The 27899-nt window shown below is 50.5% G+C and overlaps 1 protein-coding gene across 12 annotated transcripts; it reads right to left on the minus strand.

The window, feature by feature from the left end:
• Positions 1-129: 129 nt before the first annotated feature.
• Positions 130-27899, minus strand: ADAMTSL2 (ADAMTS like 2). Of its 12 annotated transcripts, none has more exons than XM_054083900.1 (19): positions 27664-27899; positions 27371-27463; positions 26061-26172; positions 25035-25177; positions 24319-24394; positions 23827-23929; positions 22016-22161; positions 21792-21915; positions 20542-20622; positions 19397-19572; positions 18097-18439; positions 17018-17366; positions 11596-11699; positions 9563-9689; positions 7277-7490; positions 4996-5151; positions 3746-3916; positions 3438-3614; positions 130-2367 (listed from the first exon to the last, which is right to left on the minus strand). In XM_054083900.1, exons 3-19 carry the CDS (start codon positions 26169-26171, stop codon positions 1981-1983), a joined length of 2988 nt encoding a protein of 995 aa, XP_053939875.1. In that variant the 5' UTR covers position 26172; positions 27371-27463; positions 27664-27899; the 3' UTR covers positions 130-1980. The 12 variants fall into 12 exon arrangements, with proteins under 12 accessions (XP_053939875.1, XP_053939877.1, XP_053939876.1 ...); XM_054083902.1 differs by having other exon boundaries at positions 18175-18439; positions 27664-27898; XM_054083901.1 differs by having other exon boundaries at positions 17018-17399; positions 18175-18439; positions 27664-27898.

Here is a 27899-nt window from a genome sequence, read left to right on the forward strand (position 1 = left end):
AGGTGTAGGACTGGATGGGCTTTGAGGTCCCTTCCAACCCAAACCATTCCATGATTCTATGACTCCAGTGTTCCCAGCACACGGGGCAAGTACCCACTACAAACTGGAGAATAAAACAAGATACCACCATAAATATGACAACTTTATTAAAATATACATATGAGTACAAATTAATGATTATATGGATAAAGTTCACTGTCTGTAAACAAATATATTAAAAAAGAGCACGTCTTTTTTTTGTGATATAAAGTGCAGTTATGTTTCCATATTATATACAATGTCAGCATTACGGGGGGGTGGGGAGTAAGGACTATGGAACTAACATTTGATTATAAGATAAAATTCTCTGAAAAAGTATACACCTACATATTACACAAAAAAGAAATAGGGCTTGGGCTTGAGTTCATTTAGCAAACGACAGCCAGCTTCCCACCACCTTGAATGCAGCTAACGAGAGCACACAGGTCTCGAGGATAAATTAGGAGGGAGGCACTAACCCCCTTTGCGAAGGGAAACTCGCACTTCACAGAGTTCACACCTTCCCCTCCTCAACCCCAAACTTGCATAGAGGAGAGAAACCAAAGGACAAGACCTTGTGAAACACGTCTGCAGTTCGGGGGAATCAAATATACACGACGTTATGTACAGCTCTGATGAAGGGGGCTACCAATGTACAGCGATAACAGCTTTGCAACCAAGCCCTGCCAACACCGTCCTCTGCAAGAGAGAGGGACAAGGAGAGTTCTGCGTGGGTGGGGGGAAAACAAACAACCCAAAAGCATCCTTAACACCAGTCTGTGGGATGGGTGGTGTTTACTAAATGGTATACGGAGCCCTTGCGAAGGATGCTGCCGACACTAGGAGTGGGGCGTGCGGCAGGAGCGGCAGCAGGCTTTGCTGTAGTACCAGTGGCTGCACAGGTTGACTTTGATGGCCAAAGCACAGTTGGTTCCTGCCTGGTCTTGGCAGCTGTCATCTGGGGAGAGAAGGCAAAAGGCACCGATATGGAAAGGGAAAAGAAAAGCAAAACCATTGCAAACTCGCTTTCCTCCATGCACTGCCTGCCCCGAAACAGCACAGGCTGTGCAACAAATCACCTGGCTGCAACTGCCACCTCCCCGATATCTGGCAGAGCATCGCCTGGAAAACACCATGGAGTTTTTCCATAAATACCATCATGCAAAGGTATGAAAAGGTTGATCCATTTCATCACACCTGGCCTGGAGGAGTCTTATTTGGTCCCAGCCCCAAACCTCAAGCTCTTCCCTGTGAAACGGAGCTGCCCTGGGACTGGTATGGCACAGGGCGACTCCAACAGACTCACCATTTCTGCCCCAAAGGGTCTGTTTGAGAAAGGAAATGGAAATCCAGCAGTGTTACAGCAGGAGTTAAGGGCGAGTGAGCTGCTGGAGAGAGGGAGGAGGCCAGAGAGCACTGCACCACTCTTGCACAACACTTCAGAGCAGGGTTGTGCTTCAAACCAATAGTTTTATATATATTTATCTGTATACATATACAAAAAATATTTAATATTTATATATGTATATATATTTTTTACTTAAAAGTCCATAGCATGCATGAAACCAGACTGCTCCGAGGGTCAGCAGCTTGCTCCGAGGGGGACCATAAGGCACTTTACAAGCACCGCATCACACCCTGGACCCTGCAGGAGTCGGCCAAGTGCACCCAGTAGGTCCAGAGCAGGGCCAGGAGCCAGCCCCAACTCTGTCTCCCATTTTCATACTTTTCTCCACCAACCTTATTCCCAAATCCTATTAAAGAATTAAAACCACGTGCTCACTAAAGATCACAGAGGCTTTGAGCCAGCAGACAAGTGAGATAACGAGATAGTTACAAATCCCGCAGGACATTTGGAGACCAAAAATCATTAAAGTGATGGCACAGACAAAACTTCCTAGACATTAGCTGGAATCACACAGAAGCAGCACCCGAATCAGCTCTCTGAGGCTCCTTTTTATCTTAAGGCCGGAGAATGCTTCTTTGGAACTCTCCCCTTAATTTAACAGGGTTGCCTCTGGAAATAGGCAGTGCGTGGTGCCCCGTTACTTGGGCACAGAGGGAGAGGTGTTCTCTTTGCATCCTCCCAGGGATGACCCTCAGACTGGGGGTCGGTGGAAGCCAAGATGCGAGGCAGTGCTGCCTGGGGGGGAGATCAGTGGAAAATCCATGCCGGGGGGGCTGCTGCTGGCAGCAGGGCTCACCTGGGGGCTCTGTGGGGCAAGGCTGCAGGTCACAGGTCTGTTTGCCAACCGGCTTCACCAGCGGGTCGCAGCCCCGAACAATGTCCTTCCCTTGGTAGCACTTCACATCCCGCATCCTCACGCCGATACCACAGGTTTTCGTACACTGGGGAAAAGAGAGAGGCGGTAAAGCAAGACTCTACCATCCCATGGGGCTGTGTTAAGCTAAAACCTCTGAAAAACTAGTGTGCTTGCTGGAGATGTCAGGGCAGGGAGGTGAATGTCGTGTCTCAGCCCTGCGCTGCTGGCCTCTTGCTCTATCTTTGCTGCCAGCAACACCAGCCGCCCGCAGCAGCCTCTGCCTGGGGACACGTGGATGTGCTCCCAGCCCCTGGCACTGGGATCCTCTCTCCTCCTGCTGCCCATGAAGACGCTGGCCCAGCCCGTACACTGCTCCGTGGCACCAAGGTAGCTGCAGACCCCCAAGATCTAAAAGGACTCCTCACCAGCACTGCTGACGTGGGTTTGCGAAGCGGCTCCTGGGCCCGGCACTCGCTGCCTGCTGCCCTTTGGATGCCTCGTCAGGCTGGGATTACAGCAGGGCTGCTTTGGCTAATTATAGGCTGCAATGACTGTTTGCAAGACTAAACAAAACGAGGCGCCTGGAGCACAGACAGCAAGAAGGGCTGCATGGGGAAGGGCTTGCAGGGAGCCAGCCGCAGCCCTTCACAGCTCTTCACCCACGCTTGCTGGGCTTGTCCCCGCTGCCACCGAGCCCTGGCTGCCTTTGCAGATCATGCAGGGTGCTGGGGCAAACTGCATCCCCAAACTTTGCATCCCCAGCCCCTGCATCCCTGGAACAGTCATCTGTCAGGCTCCAGGCACACCCCACTAGCAGATGCAGGGAAAGGAGAGAAAAATAGAAAAAAGGATAAAGAAAAAACCCAAAGCTCACCACAAACACCTCCTCTCATTCCTGTTCTCCTTGAGCACAGCCAATTCCGATTGCACCATGGCAGGATAGGCTTTCTGCCCCAAGCTGCCAGTGCAGAAGGCCCCTCACAGGTGCTCCCTGGGGGGTTTAGTCCTGGAGAGCTTCACCCATCTCCTTGGGTTATTTTGCAGGTGGTGCAGCCCTTGGTATGAGGGGATGGGGCACCACATGCTCAGGACAAGTGCATGTTGAAGGAAGGGTATTTTCCCCCACTCAGATTCCGTGAGCCACCCCCTGCTCACCTCTGACCAGGGGGTCGTGTACCACTTGAAGCACGGCCGCTCAAAGCATGTCGTCTCCTCCAAGGGCTTCTTGGTAATGTCACAGTCTGCAGGGCTGCGGGTCTTGATCTTCCCATTGACGATCTCCAAGCAGAGCACAATCCTCTTCTTCACACCCCGGCCGCACGTGGTGTTGCACTGCGGGAGAACAAGGGGCATCGGCTGAGACCCCTGCATCCCAGCCCGACCCCACCGCATCCCTCCTCCATCACCTCCCAAAACCAATCCCTCGCTCCAAGCATCCCCCAGCCCCGGGGGGCTGCACTTACCCGCTCCCAGTCCTGCGCCAGCCAGTGCGAGGGGCAGTTCTTGTCCCCACAGGGATGGATGGCCAGCGGCTTCGTCTCCAAGTTACACTGCGACTCCGGCACCACCCGCCCGTCGCTGGTTTTGCAGTACACGTGTCGGATCATCCTGCCCTGCCCGCAGCCGCCGCTGCACTGAAACCGCAGTGGGCACAGCAGGTGGTCAGCAGCAGGGAGGGCAGCACGGCTCCATCCCCGTCCCCATCTTCATCCCCAGCCCTGTGGGCTGCCCAGGACAGGGTCCGGGATGCTTCCATGGGGCTCAGCTGCCTCCCCAACCCCACATTTCCTAAATCACGGAGGGATCATTGGGGCTCAGCTTAAAACAGCTGCAGGGGAGCTCAGCGCATCCTTCCCTGGGCATCCCGTGGCCCCATCACGCTGGTGCTGAGCAAAACTCAGCATCTCCTCAAGCTAGGCAGGAGGGGAAGCACTGCAAGCGGGGGACCCCAGGGTGGCTCTTGAAGAGGCCAAGGCAAAGGGGATCAAGCAAGTGGCTGCAAATATCTCTCCCCTGCAAAGGGCCAGGCAGGCACTGCCCCGAGTGCCAGCAGCGGCAGGGAGTGCTCCCCATCTCTTCTGTGGCCGCTCTTGCAGAAACGTACGGTGTTCCACAGCGCCGCTGCTGCCATGGAAACGACTTATTTTTAGCTGATGCCAATGTACCAAAAACCTGGGTAAAAATAGCTTGGGATGGAGAGGGTCTCTGTAGCAGAATTGCACAGGAAGGGGGCAAAAAAAGGGAAGGCGACGGGGGGGCAATAAAGAGAGAGGGTTCATTTTCTGGACATGGTGCCTCAGCACTGTCAAGGTACGCTGTGCAGCAGACAGACAAGGGGGGTTTTGACACCCGCTAAGGCCCTCAGCCAGGTCACTTGGGGTTTAACCCCTCCTGCATCCCATCCCCTGCAAGGGAGGAGTGCCGGGGGATCTGCCACGGGACCCACTGGGATGCTGGCTCACCCCTAGTGCCAGAGCCCATCCCGGAGCTCATCCCTGCCCCGTGCGCAGAGGAGCCTTGGGAAGCAGAAGGCTCAGTGCTCCCAAACACCATCATTCCCTGGTGCCAGCACAGGCCCAGAGCAGGGGCAGTGGGGCAGGGTGACCCAGGGCAGGGGAGGATGAGCCCAGCACCAAAATTCCCAGAACCGAAGACACAAGCAAGGCTGAAATGGGTCACCGCAGCCATTTGACCAGAAACCCCGGGATCTCACCGGTCCCCAGTCGGAGACAGTCCACTGCCGGTCGCACGGTGGCCCTGTGCAGTTCTTCTCAGCCAGGGGCCGAGTGTTGGCATCGCACAGCTTCTCATCCTCTGAGCAGCGGATGTCCCGTGTCACCACGCTCCGCTCTCCGCACCGGGCTGAGCACTGTTGAGAGGGGATGGCATCAGCAGGGGCTCTCGCCGTGATGGGAACTGGGAGCAGCCTCCTGGGTTTTTGACATTTTTAACATGAAACTCTAAGGAGACACACTGACAACGCGCAGCCAACTGTAAAACAATCCATAGCAAAGCCACCTCTCTTCCCCCAAACACCTCCGTAGCTTCAACAGTCAGGTTAAGGTGCAGGAGGGCTATATCCTGCCCGAGTGCTGTGCAAGCCCTCCACCGGGTGATGCCAGATGCCGGAGGGTGAACACCCAAGGCATCAGAAATGCCTGATCAGAGCTGAAGAGCTTTAGCTGTCACTTAGAAGATGGGTGAGATCTCCCTCTCCTCCTCCGCAGGAAGAGCCAGCTCCTTTCCACCTCTCTAGAGAATGTTTTCCCCAAACCGCACGACTGAGATTTTTAGGTTGTGGATAAACTTGGCACCGTGCAGCCCCGTGACATTATTTAGAACTGGATTTGAGTTACTACAGTCTCACATACACATTTTTTGCTCCATGCATAACGTAAAGCAGGGAAAAGTGTCAACAGCACAGCGCTCAGCCGCACTGTGCCGATACGTTAATCCTCAGATCCCTGAAACGTGCTTTTTTTTTTTATGCCTATTTCCCCAGCCAATTTGGCATCCTGCTTCAGATGGGATCCAAACGAGATTAGCTTTGCTGCTGGCTAAGAACAAACTACTCCGGGACTGTCTCAAGCAATCTGTCCCTGACACATGCTGGAGGAGAATACAGATTTGTACAAAATAAGCCGCTCTGGTTTGCTCCGCCAGTCAAAATAACGCGCCAGCACGTGCACAGGGAGCTCCTCTCTACCCAGCTGGGAGAGTCAAAACATCCTGCAACACCAGGGAATGCACCAGCCCCTCCGTTGGCTCAATGGAAACAACTCACCCCGGCTTGTGGAGGAAAAAAGAGACATTTAAATTATGACAGAGAACTGTTTCGGGAGCCTCCCAGGAGGAAGAGACTGATCTCTCATGGTGTAAACTGTGGGTCAAGTTCGTACCGGTGGGCAGCTTGGCTTGGGGCTCAGTCTGCTCTTGCTTAGGAGGAGCCTGGGGTTGATTTAAGAGTAGCAACAACATTTATTTAATAGCAGCAACAACATTTGCTCCTTTGTAGAGAGTCAATGAGTGTGCAAGCTCCAGGGCACAAATTACATGCTCTGTACACAGCCATCACCATCACAGGAGGCTGGCGGTGACACTCCAAGCGAGCTTGGAGACTGACACAGACCCAAAATCTCACTCTCCCAACACACGCCCAATTCCGGAAGGCACTGAAGAGACAGAGCCGCTTCAAAGCAACGCATAAGGGCACAGTTGCACCCTCAGGAGTTCGGCACCTTCGCTGTGAGCCGTGCTGGGTGCCCCTCCCTGCACCACAAGCATCGATGCTGGTGGCAGCCAGAGGACTCTCCCAAGCTTGGCCCCAGCTCCCAAAGGAAGCGGCAGTGGTTTGATTGTTTCCATGGGTTTCTTTTTGCAAGAGCATTGGCTGTGTCTGGAAATGAATTCAGGGGTCACATCCACACCTGGAAATGAATTCAGGGGCAGAAAGCCTTTCACAAGTGTTCCCAAGCAAACCAACGAGCCAAAGCAAGAGCAGCACTGCACCTCCTCAAACCATTTTCCAGCTGCTTTAAGGATCTGCCTAAGGCACAACTAGAAAATAGTTTAATTCTCCACGGGGTGCAGTGAAATTAGAGGTGAGGAAGGGAAGTTTATGGGAATGTAATTCACGTGTGAGGTGAATTACACCTGCTGAGTTGCGCCATGGGGCAAAGAGGCTGCCAAGCAAGGAGCGGTGGTGGGATCTCAGCCGGGGGCTCCTGTGCTATCTCAGTGGGCATTGCCAGCACTTCATGGGCGGTCAAAGGAGCCTGCAAGTGACCGGCAGTGGTGTCCTCCCCATCCTGCAGGGGACCCAGCGGTTCATTTTAGAGAAAAACATTACTAATTGCATGTCCACATGCAATTCCTACAGCCAGCACCTTAAAAGGCCGAGCGTCTGGTGGCCACGGATAAGTTTCGGTCAGAAAAAGAACAGAGAAGTGCAAGCACACGGTCTCGCCAGGGCATCAGTTTGCCCAGGGACTTACCTCAGACCACTCCGACATCTCCCACTGGGGCCCGCAGGCTGGGTTCTTGCAGATCTTGCGCTCGTCTGGGCGGGTGATGTCAGCGGACTCGCAGAGGTCACTATAGACAGAGCTATCAAATCCTGGAGAGATCATCTTCCAGCAGCGGACGATGCGGAACTGGTAGCCCTCCCCGCAGGTGCGGGAGCACTCGCTCCAGCTGCTCGTCTCCCACCTGTGGAGACAAGAGAGGCCATCGCACAGGGCACGGCATCCCACGGGAAAGCCCTGCCTGCTCTCAGCTGGAGGGGGATGGCTGGAATAGGAACGAGCTGCCAGCACGTGGGACACTTCCCCACGGGATGGCACATATTAACCTCTGCTGGCTTCATCCAGCAGACCTAAACTCATGCCCATGGGGGCAGATGCTAAAACCAGTTTGCCAAGAGGGAGGAGATGCTGGGCAGTGAGGCACCAACCACTGCACTCGCTGCTGAGCATTTATCGCCCACAGGCTGTTATTCGGATGTGCTAGCACATTTCTTTGCCATGCTTTTCATCCTTTTTCGACCTCTTCTTTTTGCCTGATCAGCTGAAGTAGAGAGAGGACAGCACCATCCATCACCCTGCAAATCCCAGCAATAACGTCACACAAAGCTGTCTGAGCCCCGCTGGGACAGACATTCACGTACCACCGTCTGCCTGACTCTTCTGGCATCATGCAATGGGCTGGGAGAGCTGGGATCTGCTCCAAGACACTGCCTGCCCCTTACTATCCTGACATTACAAGAGAAGCAGCTTGTAAACCAAAGGATAAAACATTAAAAGTAAATTTTTCTACAGTACAGTAATGTTATAGCAATTCTGAATTAAAGGATAAGCTAAAAATGTAAAAAAAAAAAAAAAAATCTAAGTTTTTCAGATGAGAAATCACAGCTCCTCTGGACACAAGCTGCCCCATGCAGCTCCCAGGGCCACCCACCGCTGTCACTCTCTGGGCAGCAGAGCCAGCCTCATGCCCCACACGGGGCTCCAGGCACAACAAGAACCCATAAGGAGACATCATATTTTTAGAGATGAAGGGAGATGAAACCAAGGTCCATCCAGATCAGGCAACATTCTCTTGGAGTGTTCTGTGGGAAAAGCATTGCCAGTCCAAGCAGCATCCCATCTGCCCGAGTGCTAGTGAATGCGCTCGACTGTTCCATCGGAGCCCCCGGCTTTGTGCACCCACCGCTGAGCTGCAATCACTGGTAAATCAGAGAGCAGCAATTCTCTCTCACAGCGCAAACCCACAGAGCTGGAACACCACAACTACAAGGAGGGGCAGCTTTATAAAAGACCAGTGGGATAACCTAAGTATAAAAAGAGTCTCGATGCCTGTGCTGTAAAATTACCGAGTTGACTCATCAAGTCCCCATGGTGCCTACAGGGCAGGTACGTTACCCGCAGCACCAGCACCTCCTCATGTTTTTCTTGCCTCGATTGCAGCCTGCCCTAGCTTTCAGCCTTAATGTGCAAGGTTCAACGAGTTCTTACACTGCAAAGAGCGTGTGCCTTCCTCCCCCATCCTCCTTCACAATTACCAGAAGCAAAAGCAAACAGTTCCTGAGGACCAGGTGTCACACCTGGTCCCTGGCATCACTCCCTTTGCCCTGCCCATAGATTGACACCAGTGCAGTCCTCCTCCCTTTGACAGACACTGGTCTGCCCTGCCTGTAACAGCTTGAAACCTTCCAATCAGCACATCCCATGTTCCAAAGGACGAGGTGCCCGAGTACAGCCTGGCTCTGGACTGCAGTCACGCTTTTCAGATCAAGAGTTGCATCAGAAGGAAAATCTTCTGAAGGACTTCCAGCAGGGGTTCCCCTCTGCACCAGCTCTTGCCCCCCGATACCAGCGAACCTCAGAGATATTCAGGATGCTGAAGGGACCACTGATCTGTGGCATAGTTTGCAAGCCTGGTCCCTCCACCCAGTTCACACACATGGCCCTCCCCACACTGGCCAGGGCAGAACACTGCCTGTATTGTTAGAAACTGGGCTTGATGGGAGCCCCAGCTGCAAACTCTGCCAGGATTTATGGACTTTTTAACCCGGCAGTTTGAGCTAAAGCACTCAGGAAGAAAGTCCTGCTGAGTCCCAGTGCAGCCTGGGCAGATGCATCTGAGGGAGAAGGGATGGGGGTGCTATGGGCCAACCCTGCTGCTTCCCTCCCCATAAATCCAAACCAAACCCCTCCCCCAAATACATCCACAGCTCGGAGAAAGCACAGAGCCCCCCCAGGAGCACCCTGTTGAGGTGGTACCTTGGCTGGCACTCTCTCCCAGCACAGAACTCATGGACGGGCTCGGGACGGGTCATGGCATCACAGTACGTATCATCCACTTCGATCCCATCATAGCGAACACACATAGCATATGTGGACATCACTCCTAGTTTCAAAGAGAATACACACACACAACACAGGACGCTTGGTGATTTTGACATCCAAACTCTTCTCTTTTTTCACCCTTTTCTCTTTTTTTTTTTTTAGCTACATTTTTCCAAACTTCCTCCCAATGGAAAACAGAAAGCCAGACTTTCTGACCTGCAGAATGGATGCTGCTGGGAGGGGAGAACCGCAGAGGCCACCCAGGCAACCCTGGCAGCGTGGTGGAGTTTGGCTGGCTCCAAAAGCGGGCACAGCCAGCCCTGCCAGGGCTTGCCACCAAGATCAATATATGACTAACATTTTTATAGGAAACGCTCGGGGCAATGAGTCTGCTCGGCAGCTCTCTCCGCCTCACTGCCATCAGCTCCCACCCTGCCAGGCTCGTGGGTGGAGGCGACAGGGAGAACGGTCCCCAACCCGCTCCATCCACCCGCTTTCTCTCTATGCATTACACCCTGTTTGTGTCCAGGTGCCCTTCAAGGTTTATCCAGCGCTCTAAGCCAAGGAAGGGCTCCCGGGGGCTTTGCAAGGAGGCACCTGCCCCTCCTGCCCCTCCGCTGAAAGCCCGGTGTCGTCAGATCGAGACCTCTTCCCCTAGAGCCTGCCGTGCCAGAATAAATGTTGTGAAGTCCATTCTGGGACCTGGCTGGGAACCAGGAGGCTGCTCTGGCTACAGGTAATAAGAATTGTAACTCTTGGGAACATATGGTTTACATGAAACTAAAAAAAGATCTACAGCTCTTGACATGGTAGTGCTTCTCTGCGCTATGTCATTAAGAAAAGGCAACGAGAAAGGAGAAATTGAAGTAAAACCTCTCCCTGCCAGCTGCAAACCAAGACAGAGCAACTTGGCCCAGCCAGGGGGGGGGAATTTGTTCAGAGGGGATCAAAGGTCAAAAACATCTCAGAAGATGTGGCTGATGGGATCCTGGGGAAACGAACGGCTCACAAAGCTCCTGCTGAGGACATGTGTCTGCTGGACAAGAACAAACGCTCTGGCATGCTTGAAAAATAAAATCCTTGCATTTGCTCTTTAGAGAGATGTCCCTTAGATTACAATCTCCTCTCCCCTTCTTTTTTCCCTTCTTTCCAATTCCAGAAGCACTGCAGGATCTGGATTATTTCATGGATGGGGGAGTGGTGCAGGCAAGCGCAAGACCTGCACACACTTCATCACAAGTGATGGGCTCACGGGGGCCAGGATGCCCCAGCCAAGGAGAAAAGGAGGAGAGCAATCAGGTGCCTCGAGGCTTTGAGGGGGCGAAAAAGGGGGAATTTATGCAAAAAGACAAAAGGCCAGGTTTTGATATCCCTGGCATCCACATCGCTGTTCCAGATTTACATCCTCGCAGCCAAGATCAGGCTCAGAGGTAGAAGAAGAAGTGGGAGAAAAAAAAATAATAAAATAACAAAACAAATCAAAAAGCCAAATGCGATTTTGTTTCCTGCCAGAGCTAAACAATCTTCAAAATTTCACTCTGTGGGGAAGCAGCTGAGCTTTTCAAACCCCTCTGAACAGTCAAAAAGGGGAGGGAGAAAAAAAAGAAGAGGCAATATGCTGAGACTCAGCAAGGTTTGGAGATCCTACAGAGTCCCAGCATCTCCCTGCTGAGCTGGGAAGGGAAGGTGATGTTCAGAGCTTCCCAAGAGGAGGGTGTTTTGCAGGATGATGGGTATGCTGGGCACCAACGCCTGGTCCCTGAGGTTGGTGGGCTTTACACACTCCCAGCCCTCATATGCTCTCCCTGCCTTTGCACCCGGGTGGAACAGATTGGAGGCCACGCTAAACAGATGACAAGATCACCTACACATCACCAGGTCTTTCCCAACCCTAACAGACATAAAAATGACTCACACACCAGGTGATTTCAGCGGTTGTGCAGAATTTGGCTGCTTCTTATAACTACCTGTGGTACATGTAGAGCTGCAGGGTTCATGGGAGGAAAGCTTCCACCTGTACATGTCAGCAGCACTCACACCTTGGCCCTTTCTTAACAACTTCAATCTGTTTCTAGCAATAAGCAAACAAAACAAAACAAAAAAAAACACAAAAACAACAAAAAAAAAGGCATTTACAAGGCGAGCGGTGATAGGCCACGTCAGACACACACATCTGCCAGCAGGCTGCAGTTCGGTTGGGTTCGGGTTTGGGAGGGGATTTGCTTGGTTTGGCGGTTGGGTTTGGTTTTTCTGATTTTTTTGGGGTTTGTTTGTTTGAATCGGTTTGGTTTGTTTCACAACATACCTGTCCTGAGCCCCAAGTAGAATCCCCAGCCTGGTTAGAGGCAGAGCTTCCACTGTCTAGAAATAGAGAGAATGGGATAAAAATACCCACAAATAGAAACAGTTCAGAATTTAACAAAAGTTTGCATTTTTCTGCTCAAGTACACCTGGCCCTCAGCATACAGCGACTAAAGGTGCAGTATCTCCTTATCTCCTTCCCTGTGTCTCCAGGGCCGGGCAACGCTGACTCGTGCTGCTCAACACAGCAGAGCTTTCGAGCTGCTCAGATCTCAGCAGCTCATTCCTTCCAAAAGCCAACACGTGGCATAGGAGTTTAAATCCGCTTCCAAAGCACACTTTGCTTTTAAACATCAAGGCATGCCATTTGCCTACCCGCTGCTTTTCGCCACTCTTGGTTTGGTTTGGTTTATTTTGGTTTATTTTAGGCAGGGAATTTGCATCTCTCCTATCCACGGCTGCGCTCAAACATGTAATGCCATCGGGAAAGGAGTCAGCCTGGTGTACGAAAAAGCATTTGTCAAACTAAGAATAACAGCTTCTCCCCGTTCAGTGCGTCCTACAAGCTGTGAGGTTATAACACATCAGGGATACTGCACCTTTACAACAAAAGGCTTCAATTCTGTTCTCATACCTTTGTTCAAACCCTTGAAACAGCTACACTGAAATAGCGTACAAGGTTGTATCCTGACATCCAGTTGTCTCTGGCCTGGCGAGATATGCAGCTCATATGATTTCTAGGCAGCAGAAGCTCTGAAATTGCCTTATTTAGTTGTTCGTAAGAAAGAATTCAGGTCCAGTTTATCAAATCAACCTTTAAAAGGACACTGTGAGAATCCAGCCGTTTCCTTTTGGACCCACCCTCCTTCCACCACCAGCACTGAGCCTCCAGAATGATTGAAAACAACAACAATTTCATTTTCCTTGTTGATTTTGCCTCTGTCAGTTTGGCAAACGGTCTCTTCCTGAGTTTGAAATGGAACTGAAATGAATGTGACTATTTTTTTTTTTCTTTTTGCAGAAAAACAACCACCTCTGCTCACTATAAATAGTGCTTTATCTTGCCAAAACCGCTCTGCCTGGGGACCCGCAGCAGCCCCTGAGCCCAGCTCAGCCGCGGCTGCCGCCAGTGCCGCCTGCTGCCGCCCAGCCGGGAGAGGGCTCACAAGATGACAGTTTGCAGCAAGATCCATTAAAATATAGTCATCATCTGCATTTTGTAATTTAATTTGCCTGGAAAACGGGATATTGCCTAGATCCTTCAGTTTCTACCCTGCTCTTGGACCCACCAAAGAAAACACCAAGTTATCCCATGACAGGGACATCACTCTCTTGGAATGGGAAAATAAGGCTTGAAAATAAGCTTTACACCACATCTGAAGAGAGAAAATTTTTCAACAGTGTCCCTTTGATGTACGGGATCCTAAATAAAGAGCTGCTTCTACGGTTAACGAGGTCAGAGGGACAAGCTCTTTCCAGATACATCAGTCATTTCGTTACAGGGCAGCATTTACCTTTTGTACCATTTCAAGCAAAGACAAAATTGTCATTTTGTTCTCCTCTAAATGCAAACAGCATTTTGTCCTACAAAGCTGGTGGGCTTTTCTACTATTTTTTTCCTCTTTATTATGAGCTTTATTATAGAGACAAGCGTTTTCTTCCCTTCCTGCTCTTTGCTTCTGCTTTGCAGGCAACAGCACCAAAAATCAGCGTCAATCCCTCACCCCCAGCTGAGATCTGGGCTGCCCATCTTCCAAAACCAGTCCCTGTAGCAGAAGAATAACCCTAACGAGTGCGCACAAACACGGCAGACCAATGCCCAGAGACCTAGGCTCACATTTTTGTGTTTTACTTCAGCTTTTATTTTTAAGCAAAGGGGGAAATTTGTGGCTCCTGGATCAGCCCTGGCTGCACACCGCAACATGGGCATGGGATGATGGACAAAGGGAGCCAGGATCTGCCCTGCCACACCATGGAAAGGCTTTAACTGCTCCAGGAGAGGAAAAGCAGCAGTGCCTCCCCACCACAGCACAAGAGTCACCCACCCATTCCTGGGCCAGCGGGGCTTGTTCCCAGAGGGGAACTAGAACACGCGGCAGTGGTGCAAGGTGTTCCTGTAACGGGATAACTCCATCCACACTAAGAACTACACCAGTTTATAAAGAACTAAAATGCATCACCCCTAACCAACACTGTCCCACGTGTACAGACGAGATGGTTATGGTCTGCAAGTATGTATGTAAGTTCATCTGCAAAGAGATGAACTTCCCTTGCTTGGTCATTGACAAGGAATGAGAGTGATCAAAGAACCACCATCCATCCCAAAACGAGCCTTGAAAGGATTTAGGAGGTTTCAAATCCAAGCTCCTGCCCAGAACTAGGCTGAACCCAATAACAGACTGGGTCCCACAGGGCCTCGCATGGCCTAGTTTTGGCCTTGTCCAAGGGTGGAGATGTGGAGATGCAACACCCTGCCCCACACCCAGGGCAAGAGGTTCTCTTGTGCCCCACCACCATTTCCTTCAGTGCAGCTTCCAGCTGTCCCCACAACAGCCCTTCCTGCTGGAGTTACGAGTCAATCCCCAATGTTCTTCACACGCCTCGTGCTCCAGCACCCTACCCACTACTTGCCAGACCGCATCCTGCCACGTAGGGTGGAAGATATAGCTTTAATCCCAACCTCAGTGAGCCAAGCTGGGGCTCCTTATATACCATTCCCACCTAGGAGGTGGGAATTAGAGAATATGATTGCACCTGGGCTTGAAGTAGTAAATTAGAAGGGGGAAGTGATGAAGGCCTGGGCACAAGGCTGTCCCGACAGAGTCCCCTCTGTCCCATCTCCTGGAAGCAAGGATCACCCATCCCTGCAGCAGGGGCAGAAGAGCCGGACTCTGCGCCTGCAAACGTGCCCCTCTCTCCCTCCTCCACAAGTGCCCCCACACGCAGATGCTCTAATTGCTGATGACATGATGGGACTTTCTGAACCTCTAGGGTGGAGAGCAACACCTCCACGCAGCGGGTGAAGCCTCTTTAAAGGAGATACAGGTATTCCCCTCAATTTGCTTTAAATCAAGTTCTATGCCTCCAAAGAGCAGGTTTTCTGCACCCTAACTGCCCCACTGGCATTTCAACCACCTCCACAGCCTAAGAGCCAGAGGAGCATCTCTCAGCCCAGGCTATAAACCCAGCTGCACCTGGATGCAGCATTTTGGCTAGTGTAAAACTCAGAAAGCAAACACCTTTTTTCAGCTACGAGTGCTTAGATCTTGGATCTTTTATTCTAGAGAGCCGGGGGAAGAAGAAGGAACACTGTAGAACTAAAGCAAGGGAAGAATGCTGAGAGGGGTGTAAAAATTGCTATGCTAGGTATCCTTCCTGAAGGGTTTTAAATCCCTGCCTTGTGTCTTCAATAGATGGGCAGCCAGGGATAGCGCAAGGAGCTTTTTAGCACCACAAAAAAACACTGCACTGGAACCACTGAAAGTTTTTGTGATTATCCTGTAACAGCCAAGCTGCTCTGAAGTCTAAAGCGTGCATCCTGCGTTGCCGAGAGGTAGGAAAGCACTGAGACCCCTTCAACAGCTACTGGGGGGGAGGTGTGGGTACAGGGTGCCAGGCAAGGCCACCCACGGAGGGTAGGGGGGACAGGCAAACCCCAACATGCAGGGCAGCCCCTTCCTTGCCCCCACGGCACGAAAAGGCAGGGGAGCTGACAGCGCTGCCCTCGCCTGTCAAAGAGCTAATGAAATGCTTGTCTTGGCAGCTGAAGGCACAGTTTCCAAGCCAAGCCACGAGAAGAGATGATAGACTTGAGCCCTTGGCAATGTTTTAATATTCTTATCATTCAGAAGTTTGTTGATACATTTGGCTGCGTGGACATTTTCTTTAGCATAAGGTTGCTTTAGCGTAAGCTTGTATAAGTTCTAGGTAAAAACATCTAACTATAACCAGAGAGCATCTGCTCAATGCTTTACATCTTCTGCAACTCAGCATCATAACCCATGTTTGACTGGTGCCGAAGCCTAAGAGACAGAGGGTCAGAGCACCAGAGCCTGGAGGGGCCCCACAGGGGAGGTTTGGATGCCGTGGGCCCCTGCCAAGCGGTAGGGGGGGACAGCAGGATCCAGATCCATGGTTGTGGGTCTGGGACTTGGATGACTTTCAAGGCTCTGATTTCAGCCTCAGCAATCCATGGATTGCTACAATTTGTGGCTGCTTCCCAGAGAGCCCCAGGGCACCCCAAAAGACACAGACTTGTGGACAAGCACTATCCTGAGACTCCCTTTCACCCCACCCATCCTTGCCTGGATGAATTCTGCTGCTAAAGATGATGCCTTTTTTAACCTTCCCACTATATAACACTCCAAATCAGCCTTTCAATGAAGCCCGAAGTGATGGCCTTAATACCAATTAATGAGCAGTCACTGGAGAGCTTTTGAGCTTCTCGTCAAAGCAGGGACTAATTGCACTGTTCTTGCATCCATCAAGGTAGCAAACTCAGGCTATTTCTGCAGGTCCTACAGAAGAGCTCCTGGTGTCCTGTTCTGCCTCTCCAGCAGTAGTTAAGAAGGCAGGACCGTGCCTGGGAGCTGCTGGAAGCTCCTGCCAACACAAGTAAGGAGGATCATGAGTGGCAGTCAAAAGGGTGGGTAAAAAGGGGCCAGGACCAACTTCTGCTGCATCAGAACTTGGAGAAAGGGGCTTGGGGAAATCAGAGCAGGGTGTCAAGAGAAGATGAAAAGAAGAGGCTTCTTTATGGCCATGGCTCTCATAATGAGCTATGACAGGCCAAGAGCAATGCACAAGCTGACAGACATCAGCATGGACTTGCCGAATTTCCCACTAAGGAGAGCAGTTAATTTTCCTCTTGCTTACATGCTTTCTTGACTTTCTGCTCCCAGACCTTCGACCCTTCCTTCCAAATCAACCCCCGAAAAAGCTTTCACATACATCATCCTACCCCCACTTACCTTCTGACTTGCAAAGCAGACAAAAACCATGCAATGAAGTCTGCATTGAGTACAGGGCTATTACAAGTCAAAAATAACAATGAATAGGATTGACTACAGTTAAAAACATGTCTCTTACCTTGCTTTGTGGGTTCTGTTCCCTTGAGGGCTGGTCACGGTGACAGTGACATTTGAAAAAGGCGTCTCTGCAGACGCATTGATGGCTTTGCCGTTGCTCAGCTCCATGTAGGTGCTATTAATGGCGTAGGTCATAACACCATCGGTGTCCTCGTAGTCAACATAGAGGCTGTCAATGTGTGACCCCACAGAGTTGATTGGGTCTCCCTGGGCAAAGATGCTGTTCATGGTCATGTTGAGCACCAACTCCTTGGAGTCCGAAGTCTTGTCTAGCAGCTTGTCCGTGATGGCGTTCTCCGAATGGAATTCTCTGGAGCTAAGCGTGAGGTCGATGTCTCTGTTGTCATGGTCTGTCTGGTAAGTAGACCTGGTTACGTTTGAATCTAGATTGGAGCCAACAGGGGGAAACAACAATGACAACCACAAAATGCATTCAGGCTGGGAGGCGAAAGCAGCCAGGAGCAGCAGGGGCACGCCACAGCCTGAGCAGCCACCCGGGAGGCCAGAGGCAGGAGTTGAGGTCTTGGGAAGGGGAAATCTCATGGGGTTGTATCCCTTTGGGAAGAGTACACAGCTCTGTGGGTCTCATCCTGCTATTGCATGGCCAGAGGAGAGCTCAGCACCTGCTAGCACAGCCCCAAGCCATAGCAGAGGTCAGAAAGGAAGATGCCCTCCTGGCCCCAGAGCCCATGCAGCCATGCTGGGAAAGCACTCAAGGCAGTTTGGTGGTGGGACATCCAAGGGACCGGAGTGGAAAGGAGGTTGCTGGGGACTGGGTAGAGGTAGGTGGCGATGGAAGATGTTGTGACAGGGACCTCTGTGCACTCAGGGATCCCTTCTGTCCTTGGCATGAGGCAAAGCACAGCAGGGCACCAGTGGGGAGACATTACCCATGGCCACCCCCTCGCCCCCAAGAAACCAGAACCTGAAGGGCAAAGAGGATTTATGAGCAGAGATGTTTTAAAGAACTTTCCAAGGTTTCCAAAAAACAAACCAGCAGTATCACCAGAGGTAGAAACAGAGCATTTCTTAACAAGAGCTCTGAGAAGCAGAACAGTGAGGCCCAAGTCTCCTCCTTACCTTGGGGTTGTTTGCCCTTCAGTTTTGGCTCACAGTCAATTGTTTCTGCTCTTTCATAGACCTCATTGGTTTCCTGACCTTTGCTCAAGTTTAAATCTTCCTCCGTGTCCTGCCTTCCAAACACCTGGTTCTCCAAGTCTATCCCTTCCCTGGAGATTTTCCCAAAATACGTTGCATTGTGCTGGATAAAACCCAATGGCACGTCTCCATCGAACTCTCTGCTTTCTTCACTATCTGACTCTGAGAAGGTGTAGTAGATGGGCTGCAGATTTTTTGAGTGTGGCTTCCTCAGGAGGGTGTATTCAAACGTGATGGATGGATTCTTGCCATTTTGATTCCAGACCTAGGAAACAAATTAAATTATTAGCGGATGCAGCGAATATATGGCACGCAAAGCTTGTGATTCATCTTGGACCTGACAGTTGGGGAGCATCAACTTTGCTTTTTCCAATCTGCTTTCCATCATATTGCCAACTTTTTACAACTGAAGCCCAGAACAATTTTCCAAAGTTATTTGGCAGCACTGGCCTGGGGATCAGCCCCAGTTTGGTCACTGGGAGCCGCAGGTCACATTTCTTCCTCTGCTGCAGAGTGACCAGAAACTTGGCAGAGCCACTTCAGAAGTTACCAATCACCACTTGCAAAACCACTTTTTGCGACTATGAGGAGCAAGCACAGCCCCCCTCCAGCCACAACACCCCTGACTGGGGATGGGGACTCACAGCTGACACACTACAAGTTCTTATTGGTCTAATGCTTTATAAGCACCCAAGCAATCACCTCTTCCACTTCCCCGGGAGCCTGAGGCTACATGAAAGAAAGCAGCAGTTGAGCTCCAGCTGGCTGCTCAGCAGAAAATTAGATTACGTTTCTTCGTATACCTGGTTTTAGATGGTTTGGTTTCAAGAAAGAGTTTAGGTTTAAGTTTCATGCACTTCTTTAAGCTATCAGGCCCAATTTATTATTTTTTACTTCCCCTGCCAGGCAACTCAGATAAAAATGTCAAGGAGTAGAAGAGAAATTCCCCCTGCGGTGCCTGAGGCATCTTCTCCCTGTGGAGAGAGGGGTTACCAAGCCCACGTTCATTATTCATAGCTCTGCCTGCATCCGAGGGCAATGACGCAGATAGAAGAAGGTTCATGCAAGGACCTGGGCACAGTCACTGCTCCCACTCAAGCTGCCCAGGAAACCGGGGAAACCGGAGGAGGACTCTGCTCTCGCACCCACCCATTCCTCAATCCAACAGTTTTTCCCTTCCCCATCACCCTCAGCCGTGCAAACTTGAGGAGTCAAAGCCCACCATTATATTCAACCCTTGATTTGTCGGTCCTTGTGCGACAATATACTCGATGCCGGTCTCATAAACATCCATGGGCCTGCGGTACTTGAACACCGTGCCTGCAATGTTGAAGTTTTTCGGGCTGTCAACTTTGTAGTTCCCATTGAAGAAATAGTACCCGGCTTCATCTGCCACAGCTTCAAATGAGAGAGAAAAGCCAGATCCATCACATAAGATCAGAGGTTTGCAATATTGCCACTTGTTCATTCAGAAAATAAAATTGTGAGAGCATCACGGTAGTAAGACAAGCATTTCTCCCACATTATAATGCATTTGTCATTTATTTTCCATCACATGTGTACGTGCCCCGAGTTCTGGGCCACGTGTCCCTCTACATTGCATGCTCCAGGGCATGTGGCTACATGAGTCCATGGCTCCTCCGCCCCTTTTGGCACTAGCCCAGCACGAACACTTAATAATCATGGCTCAGCAGACAATAAGCAGACTGTCAGATGGCCAACAGTGAGAGCTGCCTCCTTGAGAGCACTGAGCTGATGGTACTCGACCCAGCAGTGGCCCAAGACAGGTCATCCAGAGCTAAGCAGGAACTGCACCAAGCCAAGCCGTCCTGCGCACAGCCACAAGCCTCAGGCAGCATCAGGGCATGATGGTAGCAAATTTACATCTGTTGGGCAAGTCCAGGTTTTTCCACACTCCTCCTGAGCAGCTCTGCCATCCCCAGCATGAGGTGGATGGTGTGGCCACCAACACTTCAGCAAGGCAACGCAGAGGTCATATCTCTTTAGTGCTGTTGTCATGTGGCCATTGCACATTCCCCAAGCGGGAGAGGATCAAGGGGGTCACGGGAGAGGTGAAGTCACTCAACTATCTGACCTGGCACCAGTGTATTTGTCATACAACACTGAAGCAGCAACACTATCGACCAACAATTTCTGCACTAAAGCAACCAAAGTGTTGATACCTACAGCCCAGGTGCTCAAACCGCAGTGAGGAGAAATGCACTGCCTTAGACTACGTGATTGTGATTTACATTGACTGTGGGTTTACTTCATGTCAGCGATAAAGCTACGCTCATCTTCACGTTGGAAAAAGCATTACTTCGGATACACATGCATTCTAGGGAAGTACCAAGAGGTTATACACACCCAGAACATCTGCAGATTTTTTCCGTTCCACAATCTGGATATCCCTTGCTCCAGCAGGAATGTGCGTTACCAGAGAATAGCCTACGGGAAACTACAGATTAATGAGAGGAACTTTGTAATGAATCCTCTGAATGAAACATTCAGTAGTCAATACTGCAATATATCAAGTAAACTGGCCTTGATCCAATGTTATTTCTGAGGAGGTATGGATTGAGAAAAAACTAATGTGGATAACTGTTAGGCTGCAAACGGACCTTGTCGATAGCAAAAAAATATAATGGTGTAAACTATACATTCTGGTTTATGGTGGAAATGCATAGCTAAGGGGGTAAAAGGATGCAATCTTTATATGCATAAATACCAAGTTTATCTAAACTGGTATAGGAAAAGATATCTTAACACTGCTTTGTCAGCCAGAGAAGCAGTCCTGCGGTTCAGTATCAAACCCTGTGCTAGTTGGGTTTCCCAAAACCCCAGCACAAGATTACAACTCGGTTCCCCTCTCGCTCCCCTTTGCTTCACGCCAGGCAAAAGGTGGGGCAAAGTCCCCCTAAGGCCACTGAGGTTTCTCAGCTTGCTCCACCTCAAACTGGTCCTCATTAATCCTTCATTCCCAAGTTGGATCTATACATTTAGGACAAGAAGGACAAATTTAGAGGAGATGTTGGGAAGAAATGTCTTGCTGTGAGGGTGGGGAGGCCCTGGCCCAGGCTGCCCAGAGCAGTGATGCTGCCCCATCCCTGGAGGGGTTCCAGGCCAGGTTGGATGGGGCTTGGAGCCCCTGAGCCAGTGGGAGGCATCCCTGCTCATGGCAGGGGGTTGAAACTGGATGGCTTTAAGGCCTCTTCCAACCCAAACCGTTCTATGACTGTATAGGCAGGCTTTGTTGCTTTACATCACAGTAATTTTAGAAATCCTGCTCTTTCAAAACACCCTCACTTCCTGTTATTACAAATCATTTACTTTTAGCCTTACAGGATCATGAGAAATGAGACTAAAATAGACACCAGCCTCTTGCATAACATTTTTGCACCATTCAGCATCAGAGACCTCAGGCTTCTGACAAGCGACATGCGAAGTCGCTACTTTTCTTTAACAAAAACCAAATTTACAAGGGGCATTAAGACACAGAACATGGGAAAAAACTGAAACAGGGCAGTTGGTAAGAGCTGAAAGCAATTAATCAAAAAATACATTTAAATAATAGCCCTCTGACACAAATAAAGCATAAGAACCCCCAAAAGCCTCACCAAGATGAGAATTTCCTTTCCGGTAACTGCCGGTCACGTGAGTGCAGCTGCTCCCATCTCCTTGGCAAACTCCACATTTATCCAAGGTGTGGGTGGAAAAGAGAATGCCATCGCATCCAATCGGCTACGAAATGCAAAAATAGAGTAGAGGGTCAGGCAAACACCGCACCCGTTGTAATTTTCTGAATGCTACTAACAATATTTTTGCTATAATGTTTAACAACCTCACATTTTCCAGACACGCAAACCCCTCGGAAATCAGTGTATTTGCAGGATGTTCCATCCCGAGCCTGAACCATTAACTGTCTCTGACCATCCACAGTGGTGCAATGGAGGTCACAGGGCTTGCTAGAAATGTGAACATAGTCATCTAAGGGGAAAGGATATAAAGATACATTCAAAACAGCAGAAACACAGTAACGTTCATCCTACCAATGTCAATGAATCTCTGCCAAGTTAAACAACAGCAGCAACAGCACAATTGCGCAGCAGCCAGCGGTTCAGAAGCTACCATCTCTTGTGTTTCAAGCGTGACAGGAGATGGCACTTCTGACAGCGTGACAGCCCACTGCTGCAAGCCTTTGCACGGGCAGGCAGTCCTCTCTGCTGCCCGGAACGGATGCACCTCGAGATGCCAGCGGTATCGCTAGCATCAGCCGTAATGACCACTATTCCATGCAAGGACTTGCAGTAGTGATTATATATACGCATTACACAAAAAAACATGCATGTTCGCATATCAATATTTAATACACAAGTTAAATTAATCTAGTTATATTGTTATAAATACATATACAAGTAAGACTATGTTAAAAACAATCATAGCAACTTAAAACATCAGAACTTTTCCATAAGCATCCACCCAAGCTGGACTTAATTCACCCTTTGCTTTCTGCAGGCAACTGGCTGGCTACATCCGTTGTCTCAGCAGTCCCATATTTTCTAACATCCGCAGGGAGCAAATTCATTTTTGCATCAGAAACACAACGCTAAGTGTTGAACACCACCAACTAGTGAGCGGTCATATACCCACTGGCCTGTGTGCCCAAGCAAGACAGCATCAATGTCAAAACATTATTCTGCAAATCCCCCAGGAGCCACGTGAACGCCTGCTAAGAAACAAAACAATTCACTGTAACTATTCCGGTGAATCATCTTGAAGAGCAAATACGTTCAAAGAAACTGTCACCTTGCCATAGGAAAGGGACAAGAGCAGCCAAGTAGCTCTAGCTGACCAGCCTGCCATGGGCCAAGCTCTACCACGCTGACACTTCCAGGAAGGCCGGCGAGACAGAGGCTTGTTTCAGATAAAGGGAAGCAACAAGTAATTTCACGAGGCAGAGTTGTTCTTAGGTATGTTCAGAGACTCCTAAAATGAGAAAATTGCAGTAGACCCCATCTCCACCTGCAGACACCCAAGTGGCACTGTGACTCTGAAGAACCAGCGCCCAGGAGCCTCCTCCCCAGCAGAGGAGTCCCGAGTTCCCAATAGCTCCAAAAATTGGCCGTGATTTTTGTTTAATGCTCGATTCTGATGGGAGTTAGGTACCTAAAACTGAAATCAAATCTCAGTCTGACTCCTGCATCGCTCACCCCAGATGACCAAACTGCTCACCAGCCTCTCGGTGACATTTGACAGAGCACATGAAGGAGGTGGGAGTGAGCAAATGTCACCAAAATGTGCAGCAGCCAGCAACGGCCCCAGCTCAAAGGACACTTGTTCGGGTGAGCCGGACTCTCCCTGCCAGCACAGTCCATTATCCCATGCTCTCGCATCCTCCTCCAGCCTTTCAGCTCTCTGACCCTTCAGAGCTGTGACCAACAAAGGCTACGGCTGTAGATTCTTGTTGCTATTTTATGTTTAAGCTACCCCGCAGCTGCAGAACGCATCTTTGAACTTGGGAGACAGTTAATGTGTCTCTGAAAAATCACTTTAAAACAGCAGAGGAGGAGCCTTCCTGCAGGCTACAGCATCATAACTATCAAAATATTTTGGCTAAGCATTATGAAACACACACAAAGAATGTCTTGTTACCAGGATATAAAGGTTTCCATTGATATGTTCTGCCGTTATACACATGGGAGTTAAATGATGAACACTGTTCCTCTCGAAAGCTCCTTCCGTTCGCAGGGCACTCCTAGAATGGGATACATTAATATCCTGATGAAAACAAAACGCAGGAAAGGTTTCTGGCACATCTCAACTGGCTGCAAGGAGTGTTTCCATCGCCTGCCCCATCCAGAGCCACAACCTCCCCCTCCCACCACAGGGACAGCCAGGGGAACACCCCAAGGAGACGGTGCAAGAACCATCCAGTGGGTTTTATGGCCCCCAGTGCAGGCAAAAGACCCAAAGCCCTGACGCAGTGGTGATGGACACCAAAGAAGGGAATGCCACTTGCTTGGAGGGGTGACAGCTACAAGACAGTGTCCCCTCTGAGAGGCCCAGAAATGCCATCAGATAAAGCAAGCATGACTTTCCACATTTTGCATCCAGTGTTCCCGATGAGAAAAAGGATATCCTTACTTGTACTTTGCAGAGCTGGTATCTTTTGGATGTTCCAGTGCAAGTTTTATTAGCCAGCCCACTCACTGACTTTCTTCTGAATAAAGAAATGACGGTTAGACAAGGGTCAGAAGCACTTCCTTTCCCTTTTTTAAACGTTTGTCCCCCGTCACTGTAAGATTGGTCTCCATGTAGCAAAGCCACACAGAAATCTATCAGGGTCTCACTGGAGTTGTTAGCAAAAATCCCTCTAACTTTATCTGCAGCACAAACTGTTCTTATTACAGCATCCTTGGAGGTATCATGGGGACAAAGGCCCGGGGACAAGATTTTCAAGATAACTTCTAGCAACCACACAGCCCGGAAAGGGCAGAGCCATGGACAGAGCAGCCGGAATCAGCAGATCCCAAACCAACCCTGCACTATGATGTCCTCGCTGCTGTCCCCAGAAGTCTTGAGAACGAGCTTACGCTATGTCTGCAGCCCATCTTCACTATTCCCTGCAGGAGAAACTTCAGGGCCAACACAGGAGTTGCTTGGCTGGTTCTCCTGGCAGGGATGCCGAGGGCACAGCATCTTCACGGCAGAATGCTTGGGGCACACTTACCTTCTGCACAAGCAGGGTTTGCCAGACAACACCTTTTCACCAGTGCTTATCTACCGATGGATGACCTTCTGGCTCAAGGCTACCTCCAGCAAGCTGGAGCTCCCCACACCCTGGCAGGCGGGTGCCGTACCTCTGCCGCAGGCAGTGCCTCTCCTGGGACTTCACGCCTCCCCCGCAGGTCCTGGTACATGCCGTCCACTTGGTCCACTCGCCCCACCAGTACGCGGTGACGTCTGCTCCTTCCTCCAGGCTGTTGGAGGTCTGCGCCAGGTCCTGCTTGAAGCATCAGGCAGGTTGTGGAGAGAAGCAGCCATCAGTATCCGCACTGCGGAACCCGTGCGGGTGGACTGAGGGCATTCCCTGTCCAGCCTGCCCTGAGCAAACGGGACATGGCCTTCTCCATCTGAGGTCAAGTCTGATATTTCCATCTTGCAAGAAACCCCGCATTTTTCTAATTGTGTTTTCATTACAAATTGGAATGAAGTGGCAATATTTGGGATTCCTTAGGGAAGGAAGTGTTCATTGTTTCACTCAGTTGGCAAAACCAAGATCCCAAACAACCCTGAGCTCTCCAACTCTTTTGGTGCTCTCTGACTCTTGCTCCACAATGAATTCAAGGAGCTGAAGAGCTGGATACAGCCAAAAGCTTTGCTGAAAGCTTAAGCAAACCCTTGCAAACCCACCTACATGGTGTCACCACCACACGCCTGCACCCAGCAAGACATTCACGTCCCTTCACAAGGGGCACAGAACCTGCTGAGGGTTCCCAGCAATTGCTCATTGCTGGGGAGGGGATGCATTTTTCCATCCAGAATCACCTGCTGATGAGGGGAGTTCTGTTAATTTTGTGTCTACTGGGAAAGGGACAAGAACATTCCATGCAAAGTAAATAAAAACCACAACCACCACAGGGATCGAGGAAGCAGTGCTCACCCAAGAGCAGTCCATGGCCTTTCAGAGCTCTGGTAGTGATCTGTGTACCCTCTTCACCACAACTTAGGTTAAGCCCAGACTAAGGAGTTATGCCAAGCCATACATCCTTGCATTTGCTGGAGACCTGACACACGCACAGCCCAGTTCCAGTCCCAGGGATTACCCATCCCAGCCACCACATCATTTTAAAGCCCAGAGACTCCCAGCACAGCACCATACTTACCTGAGCTATCACAAAGGCAACGTTGCCCACGAGAAGAAGGGCCAGGGTGCCTTTCAGCTGGGACCGCACACTGATGGAGATGCTGCTCCACTTCCACTTAGATATCTTCATCCTAGAAAGCAAGCAAACACTGTGCTAAGAAAGACTCCCACCCAGCCCCACCACCCTTCGAGAGCAGAGGCTGATTTGCAGCCTGGGTTACACAGCACAAGTCTTCTTCAGCGTTCCCGGTCAGCTAAGTGACACCAAACACCAATGACCGCAGTTATATATCCTGAAGTTACATTTAATTAATGGAAGCATTAACACGGTACAGGTTCACATCCCAGCTCAGCTGCTCTGTTCCAAACCACAACTTCACGCTGGTTCCCAGTGGCTGTGCATGATACCACCAGCACGGAGCTGAGGCTCCAAGCCTGCCTTGGAAGGGAGCGCGGCTTACACCAAAGCAAGCACCGCACAAGAGGCAGCCAGTAACAAGAAGTGTCTCTAGATCCATAAAAGCAGTGCATTTAAATATCCCCATTTACACAACTGCTCCTAGAAGAATGAGATGAAAGGCTTCATATACAAAAAAATGCGATTAACAGCCCTTCTTTTTCTTTTTTTTCATTTGTTCCACTCCAATTCCCACCGATTCCCAGAGAAGAAGCCTGTTCTTATAGAAACCACCCACAATTAAAGAGCAGAAATGAATTATCCCAAGTGTCAGCCTTTCATCTCTTTCTCCATCTGCCTCATGAAAGAGAGTAACCCAGAATGGCATTTTCTTAAATAATACCCAGCTCAAAACCACAATACATTTTATTGTGAACCTCACTGCAAGAGCCAGAAAGGAGCAGGTTTCAGGAAATCATGCTTCCAGGCAATCAAAGCAGCTCATGTCTGTAAGAAAGAGAAAAAAAAAAAAAAACCCAAAAACCAACACTCTCCCCTAAGCTAATTTCCCTTGAAAAGTAACCAGCCAGCATCTTTGGGAAGGAGGAGGGCAGGAGAGGGGCTGCTCCTGGGGAGAAGGGGCAGGACTGCAGACCTGCAACATAAAGAGCTTCTTTCCTACACCTTTTTTTTTCTCCTTCTCGCAAAGGGCTTTTTGTGGCAGGTTTGGAAAGGCAGAATTGCCGGCACAGCTTTGCTATCTGGCTTAGGGGAAATTACCAGAGGGCTTCCAGGTCCCCATCTCCGCTTTGCCATGGCCCCAGGGTTGAGGTCCCGCATGCAAAAGCCTCTTTCCAAGAGGCAAATCCATTGATTAATGGAAGCCCAAGGCGCTTGGCTGGGGATGCCGGGGACAGGTGGCTGCGACTTGCCTTAACACTTGGTTTTCATTAAGGCTTCCAGACACTTCTGACTCAAAGCCAATAACAGAGCTCGCTCAGAGTTTATCCTAGAGCCGGGCAGAGCTGCGTGGTTAAATAGAAGACAGATTAAAGAGGCGGGGGAAGGGATGTCGCCTGCGAGCAGCGCGGAGCAGGGACCGCTGGAGCTCCGCGTCCCCCGGGAGCGGCTGAGCCGCACCGGCATTCGGTCCCAACGCAGCAGGGAGAAAGAGGAAAAAAAAAAACAACAAAAAAAAACCCCTCGGGGCCGGGAAGGGCCGTACCTGGATGCTCCGGGGCCGGGCAGGAGGGGGATGGATGCTCCGGAGCCGGGTAGGGGGGGGATGGATGCTGCGGGGATGGGCGCTGGGAGCGGCGGTGGCGGCGGCGGCTCGGAGCGAAGGAGCAGCAGCAGGAGCAGCAGCAGCAGCCCCAGACGCTCCCTCCCTCCTTCTCCCTCTCCGACTTCAAAGGGCAGCCAAAAGCGCCGGGGCTTCCAGCGAGGAGGAGCCGCCGCAGT

This window comes from Cuculus canorus, chromosome 19 (assembly GCF_017976375.1).
Source record: "Cuculus canorus isolate bCucCan1 chromosome 19, bCucCan1.pri, whole genome shotgun sequence".
Taxonomy (NCBI): Eukaryota; Metazoa; Chordata; class Aves; order Cuculiformes; family Cuculidae; genus Cuculus; species Cuculus canorus.